Source organism: Tachyglossus aculeatus, chromosome Y4 (genome assembly GCF_015852505.1).
Source record: "Tachyglossus aculeatus isolate mTacAcu1 chromosome Y4, mTacAcu1.pri, whole genome shotgun sequence".
In the NCBI taxonomy this organism is placed as follows: domain Eukaryota; kingdom Metazoa; phylum Chordata; class Mammalia; order Monotremata; family Tachyglossidae; genus Tachyglossus; species Tachyglossus aculeatus.
The window spans coordinates 7,178,652-7,202,277 of NC_052096.1; the positions used below are offsets into that span (position 1 = coordinate 7,178,652).

At 51.1% G+C, this 23,626-nt stretch overlaps 1 protein-coding gene across 1 annotated transcript; it reads right to left on the bottom strand.

Moving 5' to 3' along the window:
- Positions 1-241: 241 nt before the first annotated feature.
- Positions 242-22,325, bottom strand: USF1 (upstream transcription factor 1). Its single transcript, XM_038768723.1, has 11 exons — positions 22,197-22,325; positions 8,852-8,950; positions 8,299-8,348; positions 7,810-7,928; positions 7,551-7,652; positions 7,257-7,467; positions 7,085-7,172; positions 6,889-6,947; positions 5,011-5,105; positions 4,772-4,900; positions 242-373 (listed from the first exon to the last, which is right to left on the bottom strand). The coding sequence occupies exons 2-11, from the start codon at positions 8,857-8,859 to the stop codon at positions 284-286; spliced, it is 951 nt and encodes a 316-aa protein (XP_038624651.1). The 5' UTR covers positions 8,860-8,950; positions 22,197-22,325; the 3' UTR covers positions 242-283.
- Between the last annotated feature and the right edge of the window lie 1,301 nt (positions 22,326-23,626).

Genomic DNA, 23,626 nt, shown 5'->3' on the forward strand with positions numbered 1-23,626 from the left:
GGTTCAGGCAGTGGAGGAGGTGGCAGGGGTTTGCGTGGCCCCTCCGGGGTCGGGGGGCGAGTTGGGGAGACGTCGGGGGGGGAGGTCTCCACTCTGCCCGCCCCCTCGGCGGGCGCCGCTCGCCACGGGGCCCTGGAGAAGGTGGGCGGCCCTCCCCGCCCGCCGCGGGCCGCGGGCCCAGGCTAGGGCCGGTCAGTCTGTGCTGGGCCCGGGGGGGCGCGGGGGGCCGGGGTTTGGGGGGCTGAAGGGGGCGGGCCGGGGGGGGGCAGGGAGCGGTCCCAGTTCAGTTGGCGTCGTTCTTGATGACCACTTCCACTCCGTGATGTCGCAGCTGGGCCCGGAGCAGGAGGTTTTTGTTCTTTAAGTCGTCCACCTAATAGTAATAATAATAATGATGGCATTTATTAAGCGCTTACTATGTGCAAAACACCGTTCTAAGCGCTGGGGAGGTTACAAGGTGATCAAGTGGTCCCACGGGGGGGCGGCCGCAGTCTTCATCCCCATTTTACGGATGAGGGAACTGAGGCCCAGAGAAGTCAAGTGACTTGGCCAAAGTCGCACGGCTGATAATTGGCGGAGCCGGGATTTGAACCCATGGCCTCTGACTCCAAAGCTGGGGCTCTTTCTACTGAGCCACGCTGCCTCCCTTGCGGGAGGGGTGGGGTGAGGGTCTCAGACCGGCTGGGACCCCCCCTCTCCGGCTACTGTTCGGAGGCCTCAGCGCCCCAACTCCAGCCCGCCCGCCCCCCCACAAACCCTGAGTCACCCCCCACCCACCCCCTCACCCTGGAGTCATCTGACTCCCGTCTCCTTAAAATAATAATAACAACGATGTCATTTGCAGTGTGGTTCAGTGGAAAGAGCCCGGGCTTTGGAGTCAGAGGTCATGGGTTCAAATCCCGACTCCGCCACATGTCTGCTGTGTGATCTTGGGCAAGTCACTTAACTTCTCTGTGCCTCAGTTCCCTCATCTGTAAAATGGGGATTAAGACTGTGAGCCCCACGTGGGACAACCTGATCACCCTGTATCCTCCCCAGCGCTTAGAATAGTGCTTTGCACATAGTAAGCGCTTAACAAATGCCAATTATTATTACATTATTATTTGTTAAGCGCTTACTATGTACCGAGCACTGTTTTAAGCACTGGGGTACGTATAAGGTCATCAGGTTGTCCCACATGGGGCTCACAGTCTTCACCCCCATTTTCCAGATGAGGTAACTGAGGCACAGAGAAGTTAAGTGACTTGTCCAAAGTCACACAGCTGATGAGTGGAGGAGCCGGGATTAGAACTAAGGTCTTTGTTAAGCGCTTGCTATGTGCCAGGCGCTGTACTGAGCGCCGGGGTAGATCCAAGCTAATCAGGTTGGACACAGTCCCTGCCCCACATGGCGCTCACAGTCTGCACCCCCGTTTTACAGATAAGGGAACTGAGGCCCAGTTACCTGCCCCTTCCGCCCTCTCCCCGGCCCCCCAGGCTGGTCACCCCCCGGCTCCTGGGCAGGAGTCTTCCCCTCGTCCCCCTCTCCATCCCCTGCCATCTTACCTCCTTCCCTTCCCCACAGCACCTGTATATATGTATATATGTTTGTACATATTTATTATTCTATTTATTTATTTTACTTGTACCTATCTATTCTATTTATTTTATTTTGTTGGTATGTTTGGTTTTGTTCTCTGACTCCCCCTTTTAGACTGTGAGCCCACTGTTGGGTAGGGACTGTCTCTAGATGTTGCCAACTTGTACTTCCCAAGCGCTTAGTACAGTGCTCTGCACACAGTAAGCGCTCAGTAAATACGATTGATGATGATGAGGATATGTTTGTACATATTTATTACTCTATTTTACTTGTACATATCTATTCCATTTATTTTATTCTGTTAGTATGTTTGGTTTTGTTGTCTGTCTCCCGCTTTTAGACCCGTGAGCCCACTGTTGGGTAGGGACTGTCTCTAGATGTTGCCAACTTGTACTTCCCAAGCGCTTAGTACAGTGCTCTGCACACAGTAAGCGCTCAATAAATACGAATGGTGATATGTTTGTACATATTTATTACTCTATTTATTTATTTTACTTGTCCATATCTATTCTATTTATTTTATTTTGTTAGTATGTTTGGTTTCGTTCTCTGTCTCCCCCTTTTAGACCGTGAGCCCACTGTTGGGTGGGGACTGTCTCTAGATGTTGCCAACTTGGACTTCCCAAGCGCTTAGTCCAGTGCTCTGCACACAGTAAGCGCTCAATAAATACGACTGATGATGATGATGAGTCAGCCGCCGCCTGGTCCGCCCCCGGCAGAGCCCGCTCAGATCTAATCCAAACGCCTGACCCCGGCCCCACAAATCCCCAACCTCTCCCTTTCATTCAATCGTATTTATTGAGCGCTTACTGTGTGCGGAGCGCTGGACTAAGCGCTTGGGAAGTACAAGTTGGCAACCTATAGAGACGGTCCCTACCCAACAAGGGGCTCACAGTCTAGAAGGGGGAGACAGACAACAAAACGAAACATATTAACAAAATAAAATAAATAGAATAGTAAATATGTACAAGTAAAATAGAGTAATAAATCTGTACAAACATATATACAGGTGCGGTGGGGAGGGGAAGGAGGTAGGGCGAGGGGGATGGGGAGGAGGCCCTTCACACCCACCCTCATCCCTACCCTGCTAATAACAACAATCATGGTATTTGTTAAGCGCTTACTCCGCGCCAGGCACTGTGCTAAGCGCTGGGACGGATACAAGCAAATTGGGTTGGACACAGCCCCTGTCCCGCCTGGGGCTCACAGTTGTCATCCCCATTTTCCAGAGGCGGGGCCCAGAGAATAATAATAATAATAATGATGGCATTTATTAAGCGCTTACTATGTGCAAAGCACTGTTCTAAGCGCTGGGGAGGTTACAAGGTGATCAGGTTGTCCCACGGGGGGCTCACGGTCTTCACCCCCATTTGACAGATGAGGGAACTGAGGCCCAGAGAAGTGAAGTGACTTGCCCAAGATCACACAGCTGACAACTGGCGGAGCCGGGATTTGAACCCATGCCCTCTGACTCCAAAGCCCGGGCCTGGGAGTCGGAAGGTTGTGGGTTCTAGTCCCGGCTCCGCCACTTGTCTGCTGTGTGACCTTGGACAAGTCACTTTTATTCCTTCAATTGTATTTATTGAGCGCTCACTGTGTGCAGAGCACTGGACTAAGCGCTTGGGAAGTACAAATCACTTCTCTGGGAAGTCATTTCACTTCCCTGGGCCTCAGTTCCCTCATCTGTAAAATGGGGTTTGAAACTGTGAGCCCCACGGGGGACGGGGACCGTGCCCAACCCGATTTGCCTGCATCCACCCCAGCATCTAGGACAGTGCCTAGCACACAGAAGCACTTAAATACCACAATTATTATTAGTTAAGCGGCGGAGCCGGGATTAGAACCCATGACCTTCGTGGCTCAGTGGAAAGAGCCCAGGCTTGGGAGTCAGAGGTCATGGGTTCGACTCCCAGCTCCGCCACTTGTCAGCTGGGCGACCTTGGGCAAACTTCTCTGTTCCTCTAGACTGTGAGCCCACTGTTGGGTAGGGACCGTCTCTATATGTTGCCAACTTGGACTTCCCAAGCGCTTAGTACAGTGCTCTGCACACAGTAAGCGCTCAATAAATACGACTGACTGGTTGATTCCTCAGTGACCTCACCTGGAAAATGGGGATGAAGCCTGTGAGCCCCACATGAGACAACTTGATCACCTGGTATCCCCCCCAGCGCTTCAAACAGTGCTTTGCACATTTGTAAGCGCTTAACGAGGCATTGTAAGCGAAGCAGCGTGGCTCAGTGGGAAGAGCCCGGGCTTGGGAGTCAGAGCTCATGGGTTCGAATCCTGGCTCTGCCAACTGTCAGCTGTGTGACTTTGGGCAAGTCACTTCACTTCTCTGGGCCTTGGTTCCCTCATCTGGAAAATGGGGATGAGGACTGAGCCCCCCGTGGGACAACCTGATCACCCTGTAACCTCCCCAGCGCTTGGAACAGTGCTTTGCACATAGTGAGCGCTTAATAAATGCCATTGTTATTATTATTACCGTCAGCTGTGTGACCTTGGGCAAGCCACTTAACTTCTCTGTGCCTCAGTGACCTCATCATCATCATCATCATCAATCGTATTTATTGAGCGCTTACTGTGTGCAGAGCACTGGACTAAGCGCTTGGGAAGTACAAATTGGCAACATATACAGTCCCTACCCAACAGTGGGCTCACAGTCTAAAAGGGGGAGACAAAACCAAACATACTAACAAAATAAAATAAATAGAATAGATATGTACAAGTAAAATAGAGTAATAAATATGTACAAACATATATACATATATACAGGTGCTGTGGGGAAGGGAAGGAGGTAAGATGGGGGGGATGGAGAGGGGGAGAGGAAGGAAGGGGCTCAGTCTGGGAAGGCCTCCGACCTCATCTGTAAAATGGGGATGAAGACTGCGAGCCCCCCGTGGGACAGCCTGATCACCTTGTATTCCCCCGCCCCAGCGCTTATAACAGCACATAGTAAGCGCTTAACAACTGCCATCATTATTATTATCATTATTATTATTCTGCCCCCCAGGCTGGGGCTCGATCTAGTGCGTCACGGTGCTTCCCCGTGCCCTCTTCCTCGCCACCAAGGTCACCGCGCACATCCCCCTGTCTCTCCGTCCCAAACGTCTCCTCCAGGAAGCCGTCCCGGGTCGAACCCAGCTCCGGACCCGCCCGAATTGGGGGGGGGTCGCGCTGAGGCGTGGGGTCCGACCTGCTGCCTGAGGACTTTGTTGTCCAGCTGCAGCTGGTCCAGCCCCTGCAGCTCCTCGGACAGCCGGTGGTTGCTCTGCCGGAGCTCCTGGATGTAGTCGCAGGCCTTGGACAGGATCCCGCCTTTACTCTGCACGGAGGGGGCCGGGCCTCAGGGGCGGGCGGCGGGACCCCCGGAGGAATCCGCCCCCGGGGTCCCGGTCCGCCCCCCCACCCCACCTCCCACCCCCTGCCACCCACCTGGCCCGACTTGGTGTTCTCCATGGAGCAGTCGGGGATGATCTTCGACAGCTGCACGATCCAGTTGTTGATTTTATCCCGACGCCGGCGTTCCACTGAGCGGGGGACGGATTGATTGAGCGCTCACCTTGTACAGAGCGCTCGGGAGGGGGACGCTACCAGAATAAATGGACATACTCCCCGCCCAAACGGAGCTGACAGTCTCGAGTCTAATGATTAGGGTATTTTGTGTTAAGCGCTTCCTGTGTGCCAAGCGCTGGGTAGATACAAGTTAATAATAATAATGATAATGGCATTTATTAAGCGCTCACTAGGTGCAAAGCACTGTTCTAAGCGCTGGGGAGGTTACAAGGTGATCAGGTTGTCCCACGGGGGGCTCACAGTCTTCATCCCCATTTTACAGATGAGGGAACCGAGGCCCAGAGAAGTGAGGTGACTCGCCCAAAGTCACATAGCTGACAATTTATTTATTTATTTATTTATTTTGCTTGTACATATCTATTCTATTTATTTTATTTTGTTAGTATGTTTGGTTTTGTTGTCTGTCTCCCCCTTTTAGACTGTGAGCCCACTGTTGAGTAGGGACCGTCTCTATATGGTGCCAACTTGTACTTCCCAAGCGCTTAGTACAGCGCTCTGCACACAGTAAGCACTCAATAAATACGATCGATTGAAGTGGCAGAGCCGGGATTTGAACCCATGACTTCTGACTCCAAAACCCGGGCTCTTTCCACCGAGCCACGCTGCTTCTCCTAGTCTCCTAGTCCTTCTCCTAATCAGGTTGGACGTAGTCCCTGTCCCCCATGGGGCTCCCGCTCTTAATCCCCATTTGACAGGTGAGGGAACTGAGGCCCAGAGAAGTGAAGTGACTTGTCCAAGGTCACCCAGCCGACATGTGGAGGAGCTGGGATGAAAAGCCAGGTCTTTCTGACTCCTAGGCCTGGGCTCTAGCCACTAAGCTACGCTTCTTCTCGACGGAGCTGACAGCCTAGAGAGAAGTGTTGGATAAGGTGTCCCCTCCCTTTCTCCGGACCCCGGGGGGCAGAGGAGGGGGGAATCTGGATTCATTCAATCGTTATCGAGTGCTTACTGTGTCCAAAGCACTGTACTAAGCGCTTGGGAGAGTACAATACAACAACAGTCACATTCCCCGCCCACAACGAGCTAACAGTCTAGAGTGGGGGGTATATGAATGAGTAAAATGACCGATCTAGACGTAAGCGCTGTGGGACTGGTGGGGAGGTGGGGGAGGTCAGAGTGGGCGAGTCCGGGTGGCGCAGAAGGGAGTGGGAGATAAGGAAAGGTAGGACTTAATCTGGGAAGGCCTCTTGGAGGAGATGGAAGTGGGGGAGAGTTGTTGTCTGTGGGATTAGAGGAGGGCGGGCATTTTAGGCCGGAGCGGGATGTGGGCCAGGGGTCGGTGGCGGGACAGGAGAGACGGAGGCCCGGGGAGAAGGTGGGCACTAGAGGAGTGAAGTGTGCGGGCCGGGCTGGAGAAGGAGAGAAGAGAGGTGAGGAAGGAGGGAGCGAGATGGTGGATGGCTTTAAAGCCAATGGTGAGGAGGTTTTGTTTGATGCAGAGGTGGATGGACGACCGAGAAGTTTTCTGAGGAGCGGGGTGACATGGCCCAAATGTTTCTGTGGAAAAATGATGCGGGCAGCAGAGTGAAGTGTGGCTTGGAGTGAGGAGAGACGGGAGGCTGGGCGGTCATCCGGGCGGGACACGATGAGAGACCGTATTACCGCGGTAGCAGTTTGGATGGAGAGGAAAGGGCGGATTTTCGCGACGTCGTGAAGGAGAGACCGACGGGATTTAGCGACGTGGGTTGAATGAGAGAGAGGAGTCAAGGATTCGGCCCAGGATATGGGCGGACGTACCCTCGTTGTGCTGGGCCCGTCGCTTCTCATCGCGTGTCGTCCGGGGCGCTTCCGACTTCCTGTGGAGGGTCCCGGGGGGGGTTATTCGGGAGAGACGGGGGCCGCCGGCGGACGCTCCCGGGAAGTACCCGTGGGGCGACGGGGGGGAGGGACGGGTGCGCGGGCCCGGGTGGGGTCCCGGGTCGCGGTGACTCACGGGGAGTAGGGGTGTGTCCGGGGAGCGATGGAGCGCTGGGTGCCCCCCTGCAGCACTTCCTGCGGTGACATCATCACGAAGAATTGTCCTGGCAGGGGCGAGGCCAGCGGTCAGCGTGGGACCAGTCAGCGGGGTGCCGCCCCGCCGCCCCCCCGCGCTCTCTGCCTCTCACCGGTGCCGGGGGGGGTGGCCTGTCCCAGCAGGCCCTCGGAGCCCTGGGCGGTGACGACGGTGGCGGCCCCGGCCCCCGCCGCGGCCGTCCCGGCCACCGCCCCGCCGTCCCCGACGGCCGAGCCGGGGAAGTACGTGTAATGCGTCTCCGCCGCCGCCGCCCCATCCGTCTCCACCGCGTCCTCGCTGGTGAACGCGCCCTGGATCACCGCCTGCGGGCGGGGGTTGCTCCGTCAGGGCCGGGCCCCGGTCCCCCCCCGGCCCCCAGTCGCCCGCCCGCGGGCCCCCGCCGTACCTGGGTCATGGACTGACCGGCGGGGTAGCCGCTGATGGCCCCGGCGCCCTCCGTCTGGCCGTCCAGCTGGCCCTCGGCCACCTGGATCACCCGATACATCACCTGCGGGGGTGGGCACCCACTGAGATCCATCCCCTCACGCGCACCTGTGTGTGTGTGTGTGTGTGTGTGTGTGTGTGTGTGTGTGTGTGTCTGTGTGTCTGTGTGTCCAAACCCGCCGCCGCCCGGGATCCCCCGCCCCGGGCGGCCCCCTCCTTACCTGGGCTCCCCCGTTCTCTGTGCGGAAGACATACTTGACGTTGGGATCGGGGAAGGTGGTGGCCGACTGGATACTGGCGATGGCCACGCTGGTCGGGTCCTCTCCGGTCGCCACCGCGCCTGGCCGGAGTCAGGGGAGGGGACGGCGCTCAGGGAGGGTCAGCCCAGGGGGGCGCGGGGAGGGCTACCCACAAAATACTAATAATAATGACGGGATCCGTTAAGCACTTACTACGTGCCAGGCACTGTTCTAAGCGCCGGGGTGGATACAAGGTAATCAGGTTGTCTCGCGTGGGGCGCCCGGTCTTCATCTCCATGAGGTCCCTGGGGCCCGGAGAAGTGACTTGCCCAAGGTCACCCAGCGGACAAGCGGCGGAGCCGAGACTCGAACCCGTGACCTTCCGACTCTCAGGCCCGGGCTCTAACCGCTAGGCCGCTTTTAGGCCCCAGCCCTCGGCCCCTCTCTCTCCCGCCCCGCCAACCCCCTCACCTTCCTGGATCTGGACCGTCCCTTCTTCTGTTTCGGTGGCTTTCTGCTGCCTGCGGGAGGGGACGGGGATGGAGACGGAGAGACGGAGGAGAGACAAAGAGGGAGGGAGAGATTGTGGACGTGTGTGTGAGGCGACGTTAGTACATGTTAGTTTGTGTTAGTATCAATCAATCAATCGTATTTATTGAGCGCTTACTATGTGCAGAGCACTGTACTAAGCGCTTGGGAAGTACAAATTGGCAACACATAGAGACAGTCCCTACCCAACAGTGGGCTCCCAGTCTAAAAGGGGGAGACAGAGAACAGAACCAAACGTACCAACAAAATAAAATAAATAGGATAGAAATGTACAAGTAAAATAAATAAATAAATAGAGTAATAAATATGTACAACCATATATACATATATACGGGTGCTGTGGGGAAGGGAAGGAGGTAAGACGGGGGTAAGTACAGTGCTTAGCGCTTAGTACAGTGCTCTGCACACAGTAAGCGCTCAATAAATACGATTGATGATGACGAGCAGCCCTTTCCCCCCCGGCCCCGCGACTCACCCCTTCATGTCTCTGCCGGCGGGGACATCCGAGGAGTCTCTCTGGCTCTTCGGCCGGGGGTCTCTGTGTCTTTCACCTCAGGGCCCCGCCTGAAACACCCTTGGGGAGGGATAATAAATACGACTGATGATAATAAACAGACCGTAAGCTCACTGTGGGCGGGGAACGTGTCCGTTCGTCGTGCTGTTCTCTCCCAAGCGCTTAGTACAGTGCTTTGCGCACTATAAGCGCTCGATAAATAATAATAATAATAATGGTATTTATTAAGCGCTTACTACGTGCAAAGCACTGTTCTAAGCGCTGGGGAGGTTACAAGGTGATCAGGTTGTCCCACGGGGGGGCTCACAGTCTTCACCCCCATTTTGCAGATGAGGGAACTGAGGCACAGAGAAGTGAAGTGACTTCATTCATTCATTCATTCAATCGTATTTATCGAGCGCTGACGGTGTGCAGAGCACTGGACTAAGCGCTTGGGAAGTCCAAGTTGGCAAGATAGAGAGACAGTCCCTACCCAACAGCGGGCTCGCAGTCTAGAAGGGGGAGACAGACAACAGAACAAAACATATTAACAAAATAAAATGAGTCTCTATGTGTTGCCGACCTGTACTTCCCAAGCGCTTAGTACAGTGCTCTGCACACAGTAAGCGCTCAATAAATACGATTGATTGATTGATTGATTGAGTAGAATAAATATGTACAAGTAAAATAGAGTAATAAATATGTACAAACATATATACAGGTGCTGTGGGAGGTCGGGTGGAATAGTAATAATAATATTCATTCACTCATTCAATCGTATTTATTGAGCGCTTACTGTGTGACTCGCCCAAAGTCACCCAGCTGACAAGTGGCGGAGCCGGGATTTGAACCCGTGACCTCTGACTCCAAAGCCTGGGCTCTTTCCTACTGAGCCACGCTGCTTCTATAAAATAAAAACGACTGAATGAAAACTAATTAATAATTGGGCTATTTGTTAAACGCCTACTAGGTGCCATGCACCGGACTAAGTGCTGGGGCTGGCATCATTCATTCATTCAATCAGTCATATTTATTGAGCGCTTACTGGGTGCAGAGCACTGGACTAAGCGCTTGGGAAGTGCAAGTCGGCAACGTCTAGAGACGGTCCCTACGCAACAGCGGGCTCACGGGCTAGAAGGGGGAGACGGGACGACAAAACACAACATGTGGGGAAGCAGCGTGGCTCAGTGGAAAGAGCCCGGGCTTTGGAGTCAGAGGTCATGGGTTCAAATCCCGGCTCCGCCACTTGTCCGCCACTTTGGGCAAGTCACTTCACTTCCCTGGGCCTCAGTTCCCTCATCTGTAAAATGGGGATGAAGACTGTGAGCCCCTCGTGGGACAACCTGCTTACCTTGTATCTACCCCAGCGCTTAGAACAGTGCTTTGCACATAGTAAGCGCTTAACAAATACCAACATTATTATTATGTAGAAAGGTGTCAAAATCGTCCAAACAAGTGGACAGGCAGCCACTGGAGATTTTTGAGGAGGGAAGTGACATGCCCAGGGTGTTTCCGCACAAAGATGATCCGGGCAGTGGAGTGAAGAATAGACCGAAGCGGGGAGAGACAGGAGGATGGGAGATCAGAGAGGAGGCTGATGCAGTAATCCAGTTGGGATAATCAATCAATCAATCAATCAATTGAATTTATTGAGCGCTTACTGTGTGCAGAGCACTGTACTAAGCGCTTGGGAAGTACAAGCTGGCAACATATAGAGACAGTCCCTACCCAGTCTAGAAGCGGGAGACAGAGAACAAAACTCTGGATAGGATGAGAGATTCAACCAGCAAGGTAGCTGTTTTTTCGATGGAGAGTATGTTGCCAACTTGTACTTCCCAAGCGCTTAGTACAGTGCTCTGCACACAGTAAGCGCTCAATAAATACGGTTGATTGATTGAAAGGGCGGATCTTGGCGATGTCGTGTTGATGAGACCGGCAGGCTTTGGTGACGGATCGGGTGTGTGGATTGTAAGCTGTGTGACTCTGGGCAAGTCACTTAACTTCTCTGGGCCTCAGTCACCCCATCTGTAAAATGGGGATGAAGACTGTGAGCCCCCCCCGTGGGACCACCTGCTCACCTCGTAACCTCCCCAGCGCTTAGAACAGTGCTTTGTACATAGTAAAGCGCTTAATAAATGCCACCATTACTATTATTGGATACCAGCAAATCGGGTTGGACACAGTCCCCCGTCCCACGCGGGGCTCAAGTCTCCATCCCCATTTTCCAGATGAGGGAACTGAGGCCCAGAGAAGTGACGTGACTTGCCCAAGCAGACACGCGGCGGAGCCAGGATTAGAACCCAGGTCCTCCTGATTCCCAGACCCGGGCTCTAGCCACTAAGCCACTTATTTTACTTGTACATATCTATTCTATTTATTTTATTTTGTTAGTAAGTTTGGTTTTGTTCTGTCTCCCCCTTTTAGACTGTGAGCCCACTGTTGGGTAGGGACTGTCTCTATATGTTGCCAATTTGTACTTCCCAAGCGCTTAGTACAGTGCTCTGCACATAGTAAGCGCTCAATAAATACGATTGATGATGATGATGATGATAAGCCGCGTTGCTTCTCTTGGTAGACACGTTCCCTGCCCATAATGACCTTACAGTCTAGAAGGGCAGAAAGATATTAATCAATCAATCGTATTTATTGAGCGCTTACTGTGTGCAGAGCACTGTACTAAGCGCTTGGGAAGTACAAGTTGGCAACATATAGAGACAGTCCCTACCCAACAGTGGGCTCACAGTCTAAAAGTATAAACAGATACTTTGTAATATGGAATTTAAAGCTATGGACGTAAGTGTTACGGGGTGGGGATCATCATCATCATCAATCGTATTTATTGAGCGCTTACTATGTGCAGAGCACTGTACTAAGCGCTTGGGAAGTACAAATTGGCAACACATAGAGACAGTCCCTACCCAACTGGGGATGAATATCAAACATCCAAAGGTCACAGATCCAAATAATAACGATGGCATTTATTAAGCGCTTACTATGTGCCATGCACTGTTCTAAGCGCTGGGGCGGTTACAAGGTGATCGGGTTGTCCCATGGGGGGGCTCACAGTCTTCATCCCCATTTTACAGTTGCGGTAACTGAGGCACAGAGAAGTGAAGTGACTTCCCCAAGGTCCCACAGCGGACAAACGGTGGAGCTGGGATTACTACCTTCAATCCATCGTATCAATCGGCTGTATGTACTGAGCGCTTGCTTTGGGCAGAGCACTGTACTAAGCGCTTGGGAGAGTATAATACAACAGAGTTGATAGACATGTGCCCTGCCCTCAGGGAGCTACTGAATGCCTACTGTGTTATAGAAAGAGAGCAGGGCTTAGTGGAAAGAGCACAGGCCTCGGGGGCGGAGGAGCTGGGTTCTAATCCAAGCTCCGCCACTTGCCTGCTGTGTAACCTCAGGCAAGTCGCTTCACCTCTCTGGGCCGCGGTTTTCTCATTTCTAGACCGGAAGCTCGTTGTGGGCAGGGACCAAGTCTGCCACCTCCGTCCTACTGTCCTCTCCCCCAAGCGCTTGGATCAGTGCTTTAATAGTAATAATAATAATAATGGCATTTAAGCGCTTACTATACCAGTGCTTTAATAATAGCAATTATCAATGCAATTATTAAGCGCTTACTATGTGGCCAGCACTGTTCTAAGCGCTGAGGCGATTACAAGGTGATCGGGTTGTCCCACACGGGGCTCCCAGTCTTAATCCCCATTTTCCAGATGAGGTAACTGAGGCCCAGAGAAGTGAAGTGACCTGCCTCGAGTCACCCAGCTGACAAGCGGCGGAGCCGGGATTTGAACCCATGACCTCTGACTCCAAAGCCCGGGCTCTTTCCACTGAGCCACGCTGCTTCTCTGCATGCTTTGCCCGGAGTAAGCGCTCAGTAAATACCATTGATGATGACGATGATCTGTGAAGTAATAACAATAATGATGGCACTTGTTATGGAAATTAAATATTTGTTCTTCCTCCCCTTAAGGCTGGGAGGCTCGGGTGGGCAAAGACAGGGTCCTATCTGACTGGACTGTATGTACCCCAATGCTTAGCACAGAGTAAGCGCTTGACAAGCACTACAATTATTATTATTATCATCATCAATCGCATTTATTGAGCGCTTACTGTGTGCAGAGCACTGTACTAAGCGCTTGGGAAGTACAAACTGGCAACATCTAGAGACAGTCCCTACCCAACAGTGGGCTCACAGTCTAAAAGGGGGAGACAAAACCAAACATACTACAAAATCATCATCATCACCATCATCAATTGTATTTATTGAGCGCTTACTGTGTGCAGAGCACTGTACTAAGCGCTTGGGAAGTACTAATTGGCAACATCTAGAGACAGTCCCTACCCAACAGTGGGCTCCCAGTCTAAAAGGGGGAGACAGAGAACAAAACCAAACATACTAACAAAAGAAAATAAATAGAATAGATATGCACAAATAAAATAAATAAATAAATACAAAATAAAATAGAATAGATATGTACTCTCCTGAACACTTACTACAGTGCTCCGAACTCAAAAGGCACTCCATAAATACTCTTAATATGCATTCTTGCTGGCCTCCATCAATGATTTATAAAGATGTTGGGGGTCCGGGCGGGGGCTGCCATGGAGACACAAAATTTCCTTAATCCCCAAGAGGAAATTCAGGGCTTGGGCCTGGATTCCTGGGTTCTGCTCTGTTTTACCATCATATTTACTGAGTGCTTACTGCATGCGGGGCACTGTACTAAGCGCTTGGGAGAAGACAATACAATAAACAGATCCCTTCCCTTCCCTTCCCACAACGAGTTCACAGTCTACCTGTATATATCATCATCATCATCATCAATCGTATTTATTGAGCGCTTACTATGTGCAGAGCACTGTACTAAGCGCTTGGGAAGTACAAATTGGCAACATATAGAGACAGTCCCTACCCAACAGTGGGCTCACAGTCTAAAAGGGGATACCTGTATATATGTATATATGTTTGTACATATTACTCTATTTATTTATTTATTTTACTTGTACATATCAATCAATCAATCAATCGTATTTATTGAGCGCTTACTATGTGCAGAGCACTGTACTAAGCGCTTGGGAAGTACAAATTGGCATCACATAGAGACAGTCCCTACCCGATAGTGGGCTCACAGTCTAAAAGGGGGAGACAGAGAACAGAACCAAACATACCAACAAAATAAAATAAGTAGGATAGAAATGTACAAGTAAAATAAATAAATAAATAAATAAACAGAGTAATAAATATGTACAACCATATATACATATATACAGGTGCTGTGGGGAGGGGAAGGCGGTAAGGCGGGGGGATGGAGAGGGGGACGAGGGGGAGAGGAAAGAAGGGGCTCAATCTGGGAAGGCCTCCTGGAGGAGGTGAGCTCTCAGCAGGGCCTTGAAGGGAGGAAGAGAGCTAGCTTGGCGGAGGGGCAGAGGGAGGGCATTCCAGGCCCGGGGGATGACGTGGGCCGGGGGTCGATGGCGGGACAGGCGAGAGCGAGGTACAGTGAGGAGATTAGTGGTGGAGGAGCGGAGGGTGCGGGCTGGGCAGTAGAAGGAGAGAAGGGAGGTGAGGTAGGAGGGGGCGAGGGGATGGACAGCCTTGAAGCCCAGGGTGAGGAGTCTCTGCCTGATGCGCAGATTGATCGGTAGCCATTGGAGGTTTTTGAGGAGGGGAGTGATATGTCCAGAGCGTTTCTGGACAAAGATAATCCAGGCAGCAGCATGAAGTATGGATTGAAGTGGAGAGAGACACGAGGATGGGAGATCAGAGAGAAGGCTAGTGCAGTAGTCCAGACGGGATAGGATGAGAGCTTGAACGAGCAGGGTAGCGGTTTGGATGGAGAGGAAAGGGCGGATCTTGGCAATGTTGCGGAGCTGAGACCGGCAGGTTTTGGTGACGGCTTGGATGTGAGGGGTGAATGAGAGAGCGGAGTCGAGGATGACACCAAGGTTGCGGGCTTGTGAGACGGGAAGGATGGTAGTGCCGTCAACAGAGATGGGAAAGTCAGGGAGAGGACAAGGACAAATAGAACATATCTGTTCTATTTATTTTATTTTGTTAGTATGTTTGGTTTTGTTCTCTTGTCTCCCCCTTTTAGACTGTGAGCCCACTGTTGGGTAGGGACTGTCTCTAGATGTTGCCAATTTGTACTTCCCAAGCGCTTAGTACAGTGCTCTGCACATAGTAAGCGCTCAATACGATTGATTGATTGATTGATAGAGGGGCGGGGGGAGACATGGATGCAGGGGTGGGGAATCAATCAATCATATTTATTGAGCGCTTACTGTGTGCAGGGCATTGTACTAAATGCTTGGGGGAGGGCAACAATATAATAAACACATTCCCTGCCCACAACGAACTTACAGTCCATTCACTCATTCAACTGTTTTCATTGTGCACGTACTGTGTGCAAAGCACTGTCCTAAGCGCTTGGGAGTGGACAATAATAATCATAATTATGGTATTTGTTAAGCGCTTACTATGTACAATAGAACAATAAACAGACCCATTCCCTGCCCGCAGCGAGCTTACAGTCTAGAGGGGGAGAGACATGAATAGAAATCAATCAATCAATCATATTTATTGAGTGCTTACTGTGTGCAGAGCACTGTACTAAGCGCTTGGGAAGTCCAAGTTGGCAACATATAGAGACAGTCCCTACCCAACAGTGGGCTCACAGTCTAAAAGGGGGAGACAGAGAACAAAACCAAACATACTAACAAAATAAAATAAATAGAATAGATATGTACAAGTAAAATAAATAGAGTAAAAAATATGTACAAACATATATACATATATCCAGGTGCTGTGGGGAAGGGAAGGAGGTAAGATGGGGGGATGGAGAGGGGGACGAGGGGGAGAGGAAGGAAGGGACATAAGTGGTGTGGGGCTGGGACGGGGGCAATGAATAAAGGGAGCAAGTCAGGGCGATTCATTCATTCGATCGTATTTACTGAGCGCTTACGGTGTGCAGAGCACTGGACTAATAACAATAATAATAATGATGGCATTTATTAAGCGCTTACTATGTGCAAAGCACTGTTCTAAGTGCTGGGGAGGTTACAAGGTGATGAGGTTGTCCCATGGGGGGCTCACAGTCTTCATCCCCATTTTCCAGATGAGGGAACTGAGGCCCAGAGAAGTGAAGTGACTTGCCCGAAGTCACCCAGCTGACAATTGGCGGCACCGGGATTTGAACCCACGACCTCTGACTCCAAAGCCCGGGCTCTTTCCACTGAGCCACAAGCGCTTGGGAAGTACAAATCGGCAACAAATACTACTACTAATAATAATGATGGCATTTATTAAGCGCTTACTATGTGGAAAGCACTGTTCTAAGCGCTGGGGAGGTTACAAGGTGATCAGGTTGTCCCAAGGAGGGCTCACAGTTTTAATCCCCATTTTACAGATGAGGTAACTGAGGCACAGAGAAGTGAAGTGACTTGCCCAAAGTCACACAGCTGACGATTGGCGGAGCCGGGATTTGAACCCATGACCTCCGACTCCAAAGCCCGGGCTCTTTCCACTGAGCCACGCTGCTTCCCTACAGAGACAATCCCTGCCCATATCGGGCTCAGGGAAGGGAGTGGGAGAAGGGGCAGAGGGGAGTCGGTCAGTGCGTCAATTGTATTTATTGAGCGCTTGCTGTGTGCACGGCATTGTAGTAGACGCTTGGGAGAGTCCAACACAACAATAAACAGACACACAGTCCCTGCCCACAATGAGCTGACAGTCTAGAAGGGGAGACAGTCAGTAATTCGATGGTATTTACCGAATGCTTACTGCGTGCCAAGCACTGTACTAAGCACTTGGGAGCGGACAATGTAGCAGACACATTCCCTTCCCACAGCGAGCTGACAGCCTAGAGGAGGAGACAATCAGTCAGTGGTATTTATTGAGCGCTTACTGTGTGCAAAGCACTGTACTAAGCGCCTGGGAGAGTCTGCTATAGCAATAAACAGACCCACTTCCTGACCACAACGAGCTGACAGTCTAGAAGGGGAGAGAGTCGGTGAGTCAGCTGTATTTACTGAGCGCTTACTGTGTGCAGGGCACTGTACTAAACGCTTGGGAGAGGACAACAGACTCACCCCCTGCCCACAACGAGCTCCCTCGCCCTTCCCCGTCACCTCGACTCGCTCCCTTTATTCCCCCCCTACTTCCGCGCCCCACAGCGCTTATGTCTATATTTATAGTTCTATTTGTTTATATTAATGCCTGTTTTCATATTTTGATATTTACTATTCTATTTTATTTTGTTAATGATGTGCATCTAGCTTTATTTCTATTTATTCTGATGACTTGACACCTGCCCACATGTTTTGTTTTGTGGTCTGTCTCCCCCTTCTAGACTGTGAGCCCGTTGTTGGGTAGGGACCGTCTCTATATGTTGCCGACTTGTCCTTCCCAAGCGCTTAGTACAGTGCTCTGCACACAATAAGCGCTCAATAAATACGATTGAATGAATGATGTGCATATTTCTATAATTCTGTTTATTTACATTGACGCCTTGTTTCTTGTTTTGATGCGCATCGATCTATAATTCTGTTATTCATATCGATGCCTGCCTACTTGTTTTGATGTCTGTCTCCCCCCTTCTATTCTGTGAGCCTGTTGCGGGCAGGGATTGTCATCATCATCATCATCATCATCATCAATCGTATTTATTGAGCGCTTACTGTGTGCAGAGCACTGTACTAAGCGCTTGGGAAGTCCAAGTTGGCAACATATAGAGACAGTCCCTACCCAACAGTGGGCTCACAGTTTAAAAGGGGGAGACAGAGAACAAAACCAAACATACTAACAAAATAAAATAAATAGAATAGATATGTAAATAAATAGAGTAACAAATATGTACAAACCTATATACATATATACAGGTGCTGTGGGGAAGGGAAGGAGGTAAGATGGGGGAATCAATCAATCAATCATATTTATTGAGCGCTTACTATGTGCAGAGCACTGTACTAAGCGCTTGGGAAGTACAAATTGGCAACATATAGAGACAGTCCCTACCCAACATTGGGTTCACAGTCTAAAAGGGGGAGACAGAGAACAAAACCAAGCATACTAACAAAATAAAATAAATAGAATAGATATGGACAAGTAAAATAAATAAATAGAGTAATAAATATGTACAAACCTATATACATATATACAGGTGCTGTGGGGAAGGGAAGGAGGTAAGATGGAGGGATGGAGAGGGGGACGAGGGGGAGAGGAAGGAAGGGGCTCAGTCTGGGAAGGCCTCCTGGAGGAGGTGAGCTCTCGGTAGGGCTTTGAAGGGAGGAAGAGAGCGAGCTTGGCAGATTGTTTCTCTTTGTTGCTGAACTGTACTTTCCAAGCGTTTAGTACAGTGTTCTGCACACTGTTAAGCGCTCGATAAATGCAATTGAATGACTATAAATAAATAGAATTAGAGATATAGACGTAGAGGCATAAGTGCTGTGGGGAGGGAAGGGCAAAGGGAACGGGGTAAGGAGGGGGAGCTGAGGAAAAGGGGGGTCTCCCTGGGGGGCACTGGGGGTAAAGCCCCCCGGGGGCAGGGGCAGACTGGACCCACCCAAAGGCTGCCGAGAGGGGAAGGCCGGACTTCTCCAAGGAAGGGGAAAAAAGAGAGGAAGTAAAAGTGAAAGTGGCCAGAGACTAAAGCAGCAGCTGGGTGGGGGGGGGAGAGGGAAGCTATAAACGCTTAGTACAGTGCTCTGCACACAGTAAGCGCTCAATAAATACGATTGAATGAATGAATGGAGCCATGGCCAGGGTCTCCCCCAACCCCTATCCTTCCCAGACTGAGCCCCCTCTTCCTCTCCCCCTCCTCCCTCGCCTTACCTCCTTCCCTTCCCCACAGCACCTGTATATATGGATATATGTTTGTACGGATTTATTACTCTATTTATTTTACTTGTACATATCTATTCTATTCATTTTATTTTGTTAATATGTTTGGTTTTGTTGTCTGTCTCCCCCTTCTAGACTGTGAGCCCCCTGTTGGGTAGGGACCGTCTCTAGATGTTGCCAACTTGGGCTTCCCAAGCTTAGTACAGTGCTCTGCACACAGTAAGCGCTCAATAAATACGATTGCTTGATTGATTCAAGGCCCTACTGAGAGCTCACCTCCTCCAGGAGGCCTTCCCACACTCAGCCCCTTCCTTCCTCTCCCCCTCATCCCCCTCTCCATCCCCCACATCTTACCTCCTTCCCTTCCCCACAGCACCTGTATACATGTATATAGGTTTGTATATATTTATTACTCTATTTATTTATTTATTTTACTTGTACATATCTATTCTATTTATTTTATTTTGTTAGTATGTTTGGTTTTGTTCTCTGTCTCCCCCTTTTAGACTGTGAGCCCACTGTTTGGTAGGGACTGTCTCTAGATGTTGCCAATTTGTACTTCCCAAGCGCTTAGTACAGTGCTCTGCACATAGTAAGCGCTCAATAAATACGATTGATGATGATGATGATGATTGATTGATCATTCATTCATTCAATAATAATGACGGTATTTAAGCGCTTACTCTGTGTCAAGCACTGTTCTCAGCCCCGGGGGGGCATACAAGGTAATCAGGTTGTCCCACATGGGGCTCACAGTCTTCACCCCCATTTTACAGATGAGGGAACAGAGGCACAGGGAAGTGACTTGCCCAAAATCACACAGTTGACAAGTGGCGGAGCCGGGATTAGAACCCATGACCTCTGACTCCCAAGCCCGGGCTCTTTCCACTGAGCCACGCTGTTTCTCGACTGTATTTATTGAGTGCTTACTGAGCGCCAAGGACTGTATTAAGCATTGCGAGAGGTCAATAGAACACCAAGCAGACACATTCCCTGCCCACAGTGAGCTCACGTTCTAGAGGAGGAGACGGACATTAATATAAATAGATAAATTGATAAATAAAAGACACCTGGGACTCCCAAAGGCCTCCTTTCTAGGCTGAGAAGCGTTGTGGCCTAATGGTTAGAGACCCAGCCTGGGAGTCAGAAGGCCCTGGGGGTGGGGCTCCCCTGGCTCCCCAACTTGTCTGCTGTGTGACCTTGGGCCGGTCACTTCACTTCCTCCGGGCCTCAGTTTCCTCATCTGGAAAATGGGGGTGGAGAGTGTGGGCCCCACGGTGGGCATCCTGATCACCTTGTATCCCCCCAGCGCTGGACAAATCCCGTCATGATGATGATGATGAGGATGAGGATGTATTATTTTTATCCCAGGCCTGGAGAAGGGTCCTATTCTCCCACAGGATGGGGGACAGGGGCTGAACCCCCTTCTCTCCCCCTGGGGGGGAGAGAGATAATAATAATAATAATAATAATAATAATAATAATAATAATAATAATAATAATAATGACATTTATTAAGTGCTTACCATGTGTAAAGCACTGTTCTAAACACTGGGGAGATTACAAGGTGATCGGGTTGTCCCACAGGGGGCTCACAGTCTTCATCCCCATTTTCCAGATGAGGGAACTGAGGCCCGGAGAAGTGAAGGGACTTGCCCAAAGTCACACAGCTGACAACTGGCAGAGCTGGGATTTGAACCCATGACATCTGACTCCAAAGCCCGGGCTCTTTCCACTGAGCCACGCTGCTTCTCCTAAGGATGCTGAGGAGGGGTTGGGACCCCCGGGGGTGGGCTGGGGGAGCCGGCCTGGGGGAAGGGGACTGGGGGAGACGCTTCCCCGGGATGGGGGGTGGGGTCAGCTTGGGGACAGTCCTGCAGCCCAGCCCCCCTAAAGGGAAGCAGCATGGCTCAGTAGCAAGAGCCCGGGCTTGGGGGTCAGAGGTCGTGGGTTCTAATCCTGGCTCCGCCACTTATCGGCTGTGTGACTTTGGGCAAGTCACTTCACTTCAATGGGCCTCAGCTCCCTCATCTGTAAAATGGGGATTAAAACTGTGAGCCCCTGTTGGGACAACCTGATCACCTTGTATCCCCCCCAACGCTTAGAACACGCTTGACACATAGTAAGGACTTAACACCATCATTATTATTATTATTATTCTCTGGGCCTCAGTGATCTCAACTGTAAAATGGGGATGAAGACTGTGAGCCCCACGGGGGACAACCTGATCACCTTGTAACCTCCCCAGCGCTTAGAACAGTGCTTGGCACATAGTAAGCACTTAACAAACACCACCATCATCATTATTATTCTCTGGGCCTCAGTGACCTCAACTGTAAAATGGGGATGAAGGTTGTCCCACGGGGGACAACCTGATCACCTTGTAACCTCCCCAGTGGTTAGAACAGTGCTTGGCACATAGTATGCCCTTAAACACCACCCTCATTATTATTATTATTATTCTCGGGGCCTCAGTGACCTCAACTGTAAAATGGGGATAAAAGTTGTCCCACGGGGGGCAACCTGATCACCTTGTAACCTCCCCAGCGCTTAGAACAGTGCTTGGCACATAGTAAGCGCTTAACCACCACCATTATTATTATTCTCTGGGCCTCAGTGACCTCAACTGTAAAACGGGGATGAAGGCTGCCCCACGGGGGACAACCTGAGCACCCTGTAACCTCCCCAGCGCTTAGAACAGTGCTTGGCACATAGTAAGCGCTTAACAAACACCATTATTACTATTATTATTATCTGGGCCTCAGTGACCCCAACTGTAAAACGGGGATAAAGGCTACCCCACGTGGGACAACCTGATCACCCTGTAACCTCCCCAGCGCTTAGAACAGTGCTTGGCACATAGTAAGCGCTTAACCAACACCATTATTATTGTTATTATTCTCTGGGCCTCAGTGACCTCAACTGTAAAACGGGTATGAAGGCTGCCTCACGGGGGACAACCTGATCACCCTGTAACCTCCCCAGCGCTTAGAACAGTGCTTGGCACATAGTAAGCGCTTAACAAACACCATTATTATTATTACTATTATTATTATCTGGGCCTCATCATCATCATCACCATCAATCGTATTTATTGAGCGCTTACTATGTGCAGAGCACTGGACTGAGCGCTTGGGAAGTACAAATTGGCAACATCTAGAGACAGTCCCTACCCAACAGTGGGCTCACATAGTAAGCGCTTAATCAACACCATCATTATTATTCTCTAGGCTTCAGTGACCTCAACCTCCCCAGTGGTTAGAACAGTGCTTGGCACATAGTAGGCGCTTAACAAATACTATTATTATTATTATTATTAAAGGGACCCAGGGGTGCAAATCCCTGCTCCAGCTGGAAGGGGGATGGGGAGGATGGAGGGGGATGGGGGAGCGTACTGGACGCCCCCTCTTCCTGTCACCAGGGTGGCCCAGCCCCCATCAGGGCGTCCCCCCCATCCCCTCCCCCTCCCCCACTCACCGGGCCGAGCGTCCCCGCTTTCTCCCGATCGCGCTGTAGCAGCGCAGCCCTGCGCTCCTCCATGGGCGGCCGCTCATGCGCAGTGGCGCCCGGCCGCCATGCTCCTGCGGGGCGGAAGTGTCCCTTCCTGCCCTCACCACGCCGGGCGGGGCCCACTTCCGGTCGCCGCCATCTTGGCCGCGGAGGGGGTCGGTGCCCGCCGGAGCGCGGGCACAGGCCCGTGGCGGCTGGAGGACCGTCACAGGAGCGGGGGAGGGCGGGGGTGAAGTCTGGAAAATAAAAAAAAGCCGCCGGCGGGACGCGGAATCCGCCATTTTGGTCCCGGGCAGCCGGCTGTCCGGGCGCCATTTTGGGTCAGGGGTCAAAAAAATATGAGCCGGGGAGCCATCTTAGGTGAGGGAAGGGGGAAACTGTCGCCGCCATCTTTGAGAAGGGCAGCGGCTCTTGCGCCATCTTAGGTCAGGGCTGAGGCGGGGACTGGGCTTCCTTCATTGTTATTGTCAGTGATGATGGCGATGATGGTATTTCTCAATCGCCTACTATCAATCAGGCAATCAATCAATCGCATTTATTGAGCGATTACTGTGTGCAGAGCACTGGACTAAGCGCTTGGGAAGTACAAATTGGCGACATATAGAGACAATCAATCAATCATATTTATTGAGCGCTTACTGTGTGCAGAGCACTGGACTAAGCGCTTGGGAAGTACAAATTGGCAACATATAGAGACAGTCAATCAATCAATCATATTTATTGAGCGCTTACTGTGTGCAGAGCACTGGACTAAGCGCTTGGGAAGTACAAATTGGCAACATATAGAGACAGTCCCTACCCAACAGTGGGCTCACAGTCTACTATGCGCCAAGCACTGCTCTAAGCGCTGCGAGGGGGGGATACAGGGTCATCAGGTGGTCCCATGGGGGGCTCGCCGTCCAGTCACTTCACTTCTCTGGGCCTCATCTGTAAAATGGGGATGGAGACTGTGAGCCCCGCAGGGGACAACCTGATCACCTTGTAACCTCCCCAACGCTTAGAACGGTGCTTTGCACATAGTAAGCGCTTAACAAATGCCATCATTATTATAATTATTATTAACACCCATTTTGCAGATGAGGGAACTGAGGCCCAGAGAACCAACCTTGGTGTCATCCTCGACTCCGCTGTCATTCACCCCTCACATCCAAGCCGTCACCAAAACCTGGCGGTCTCAGCTCCGCAACATTACCAAGATCCGCCTTTTCCTCTCCATCCAAACCACTACTCTGCTCGTTCAAGCTCTCATCCTATCCCGTCCGGACTACTGCATCAGCCTCCTCTCTGATCTCCCATCCTCGTGTCTCTCCCCACTTCAATCCATACCTCATGCTGCTGCCCGGATTGTCTTTGTTGAGAAACGCTCTGGGCATGTTACTCCCCTCCTCAAAAATCTC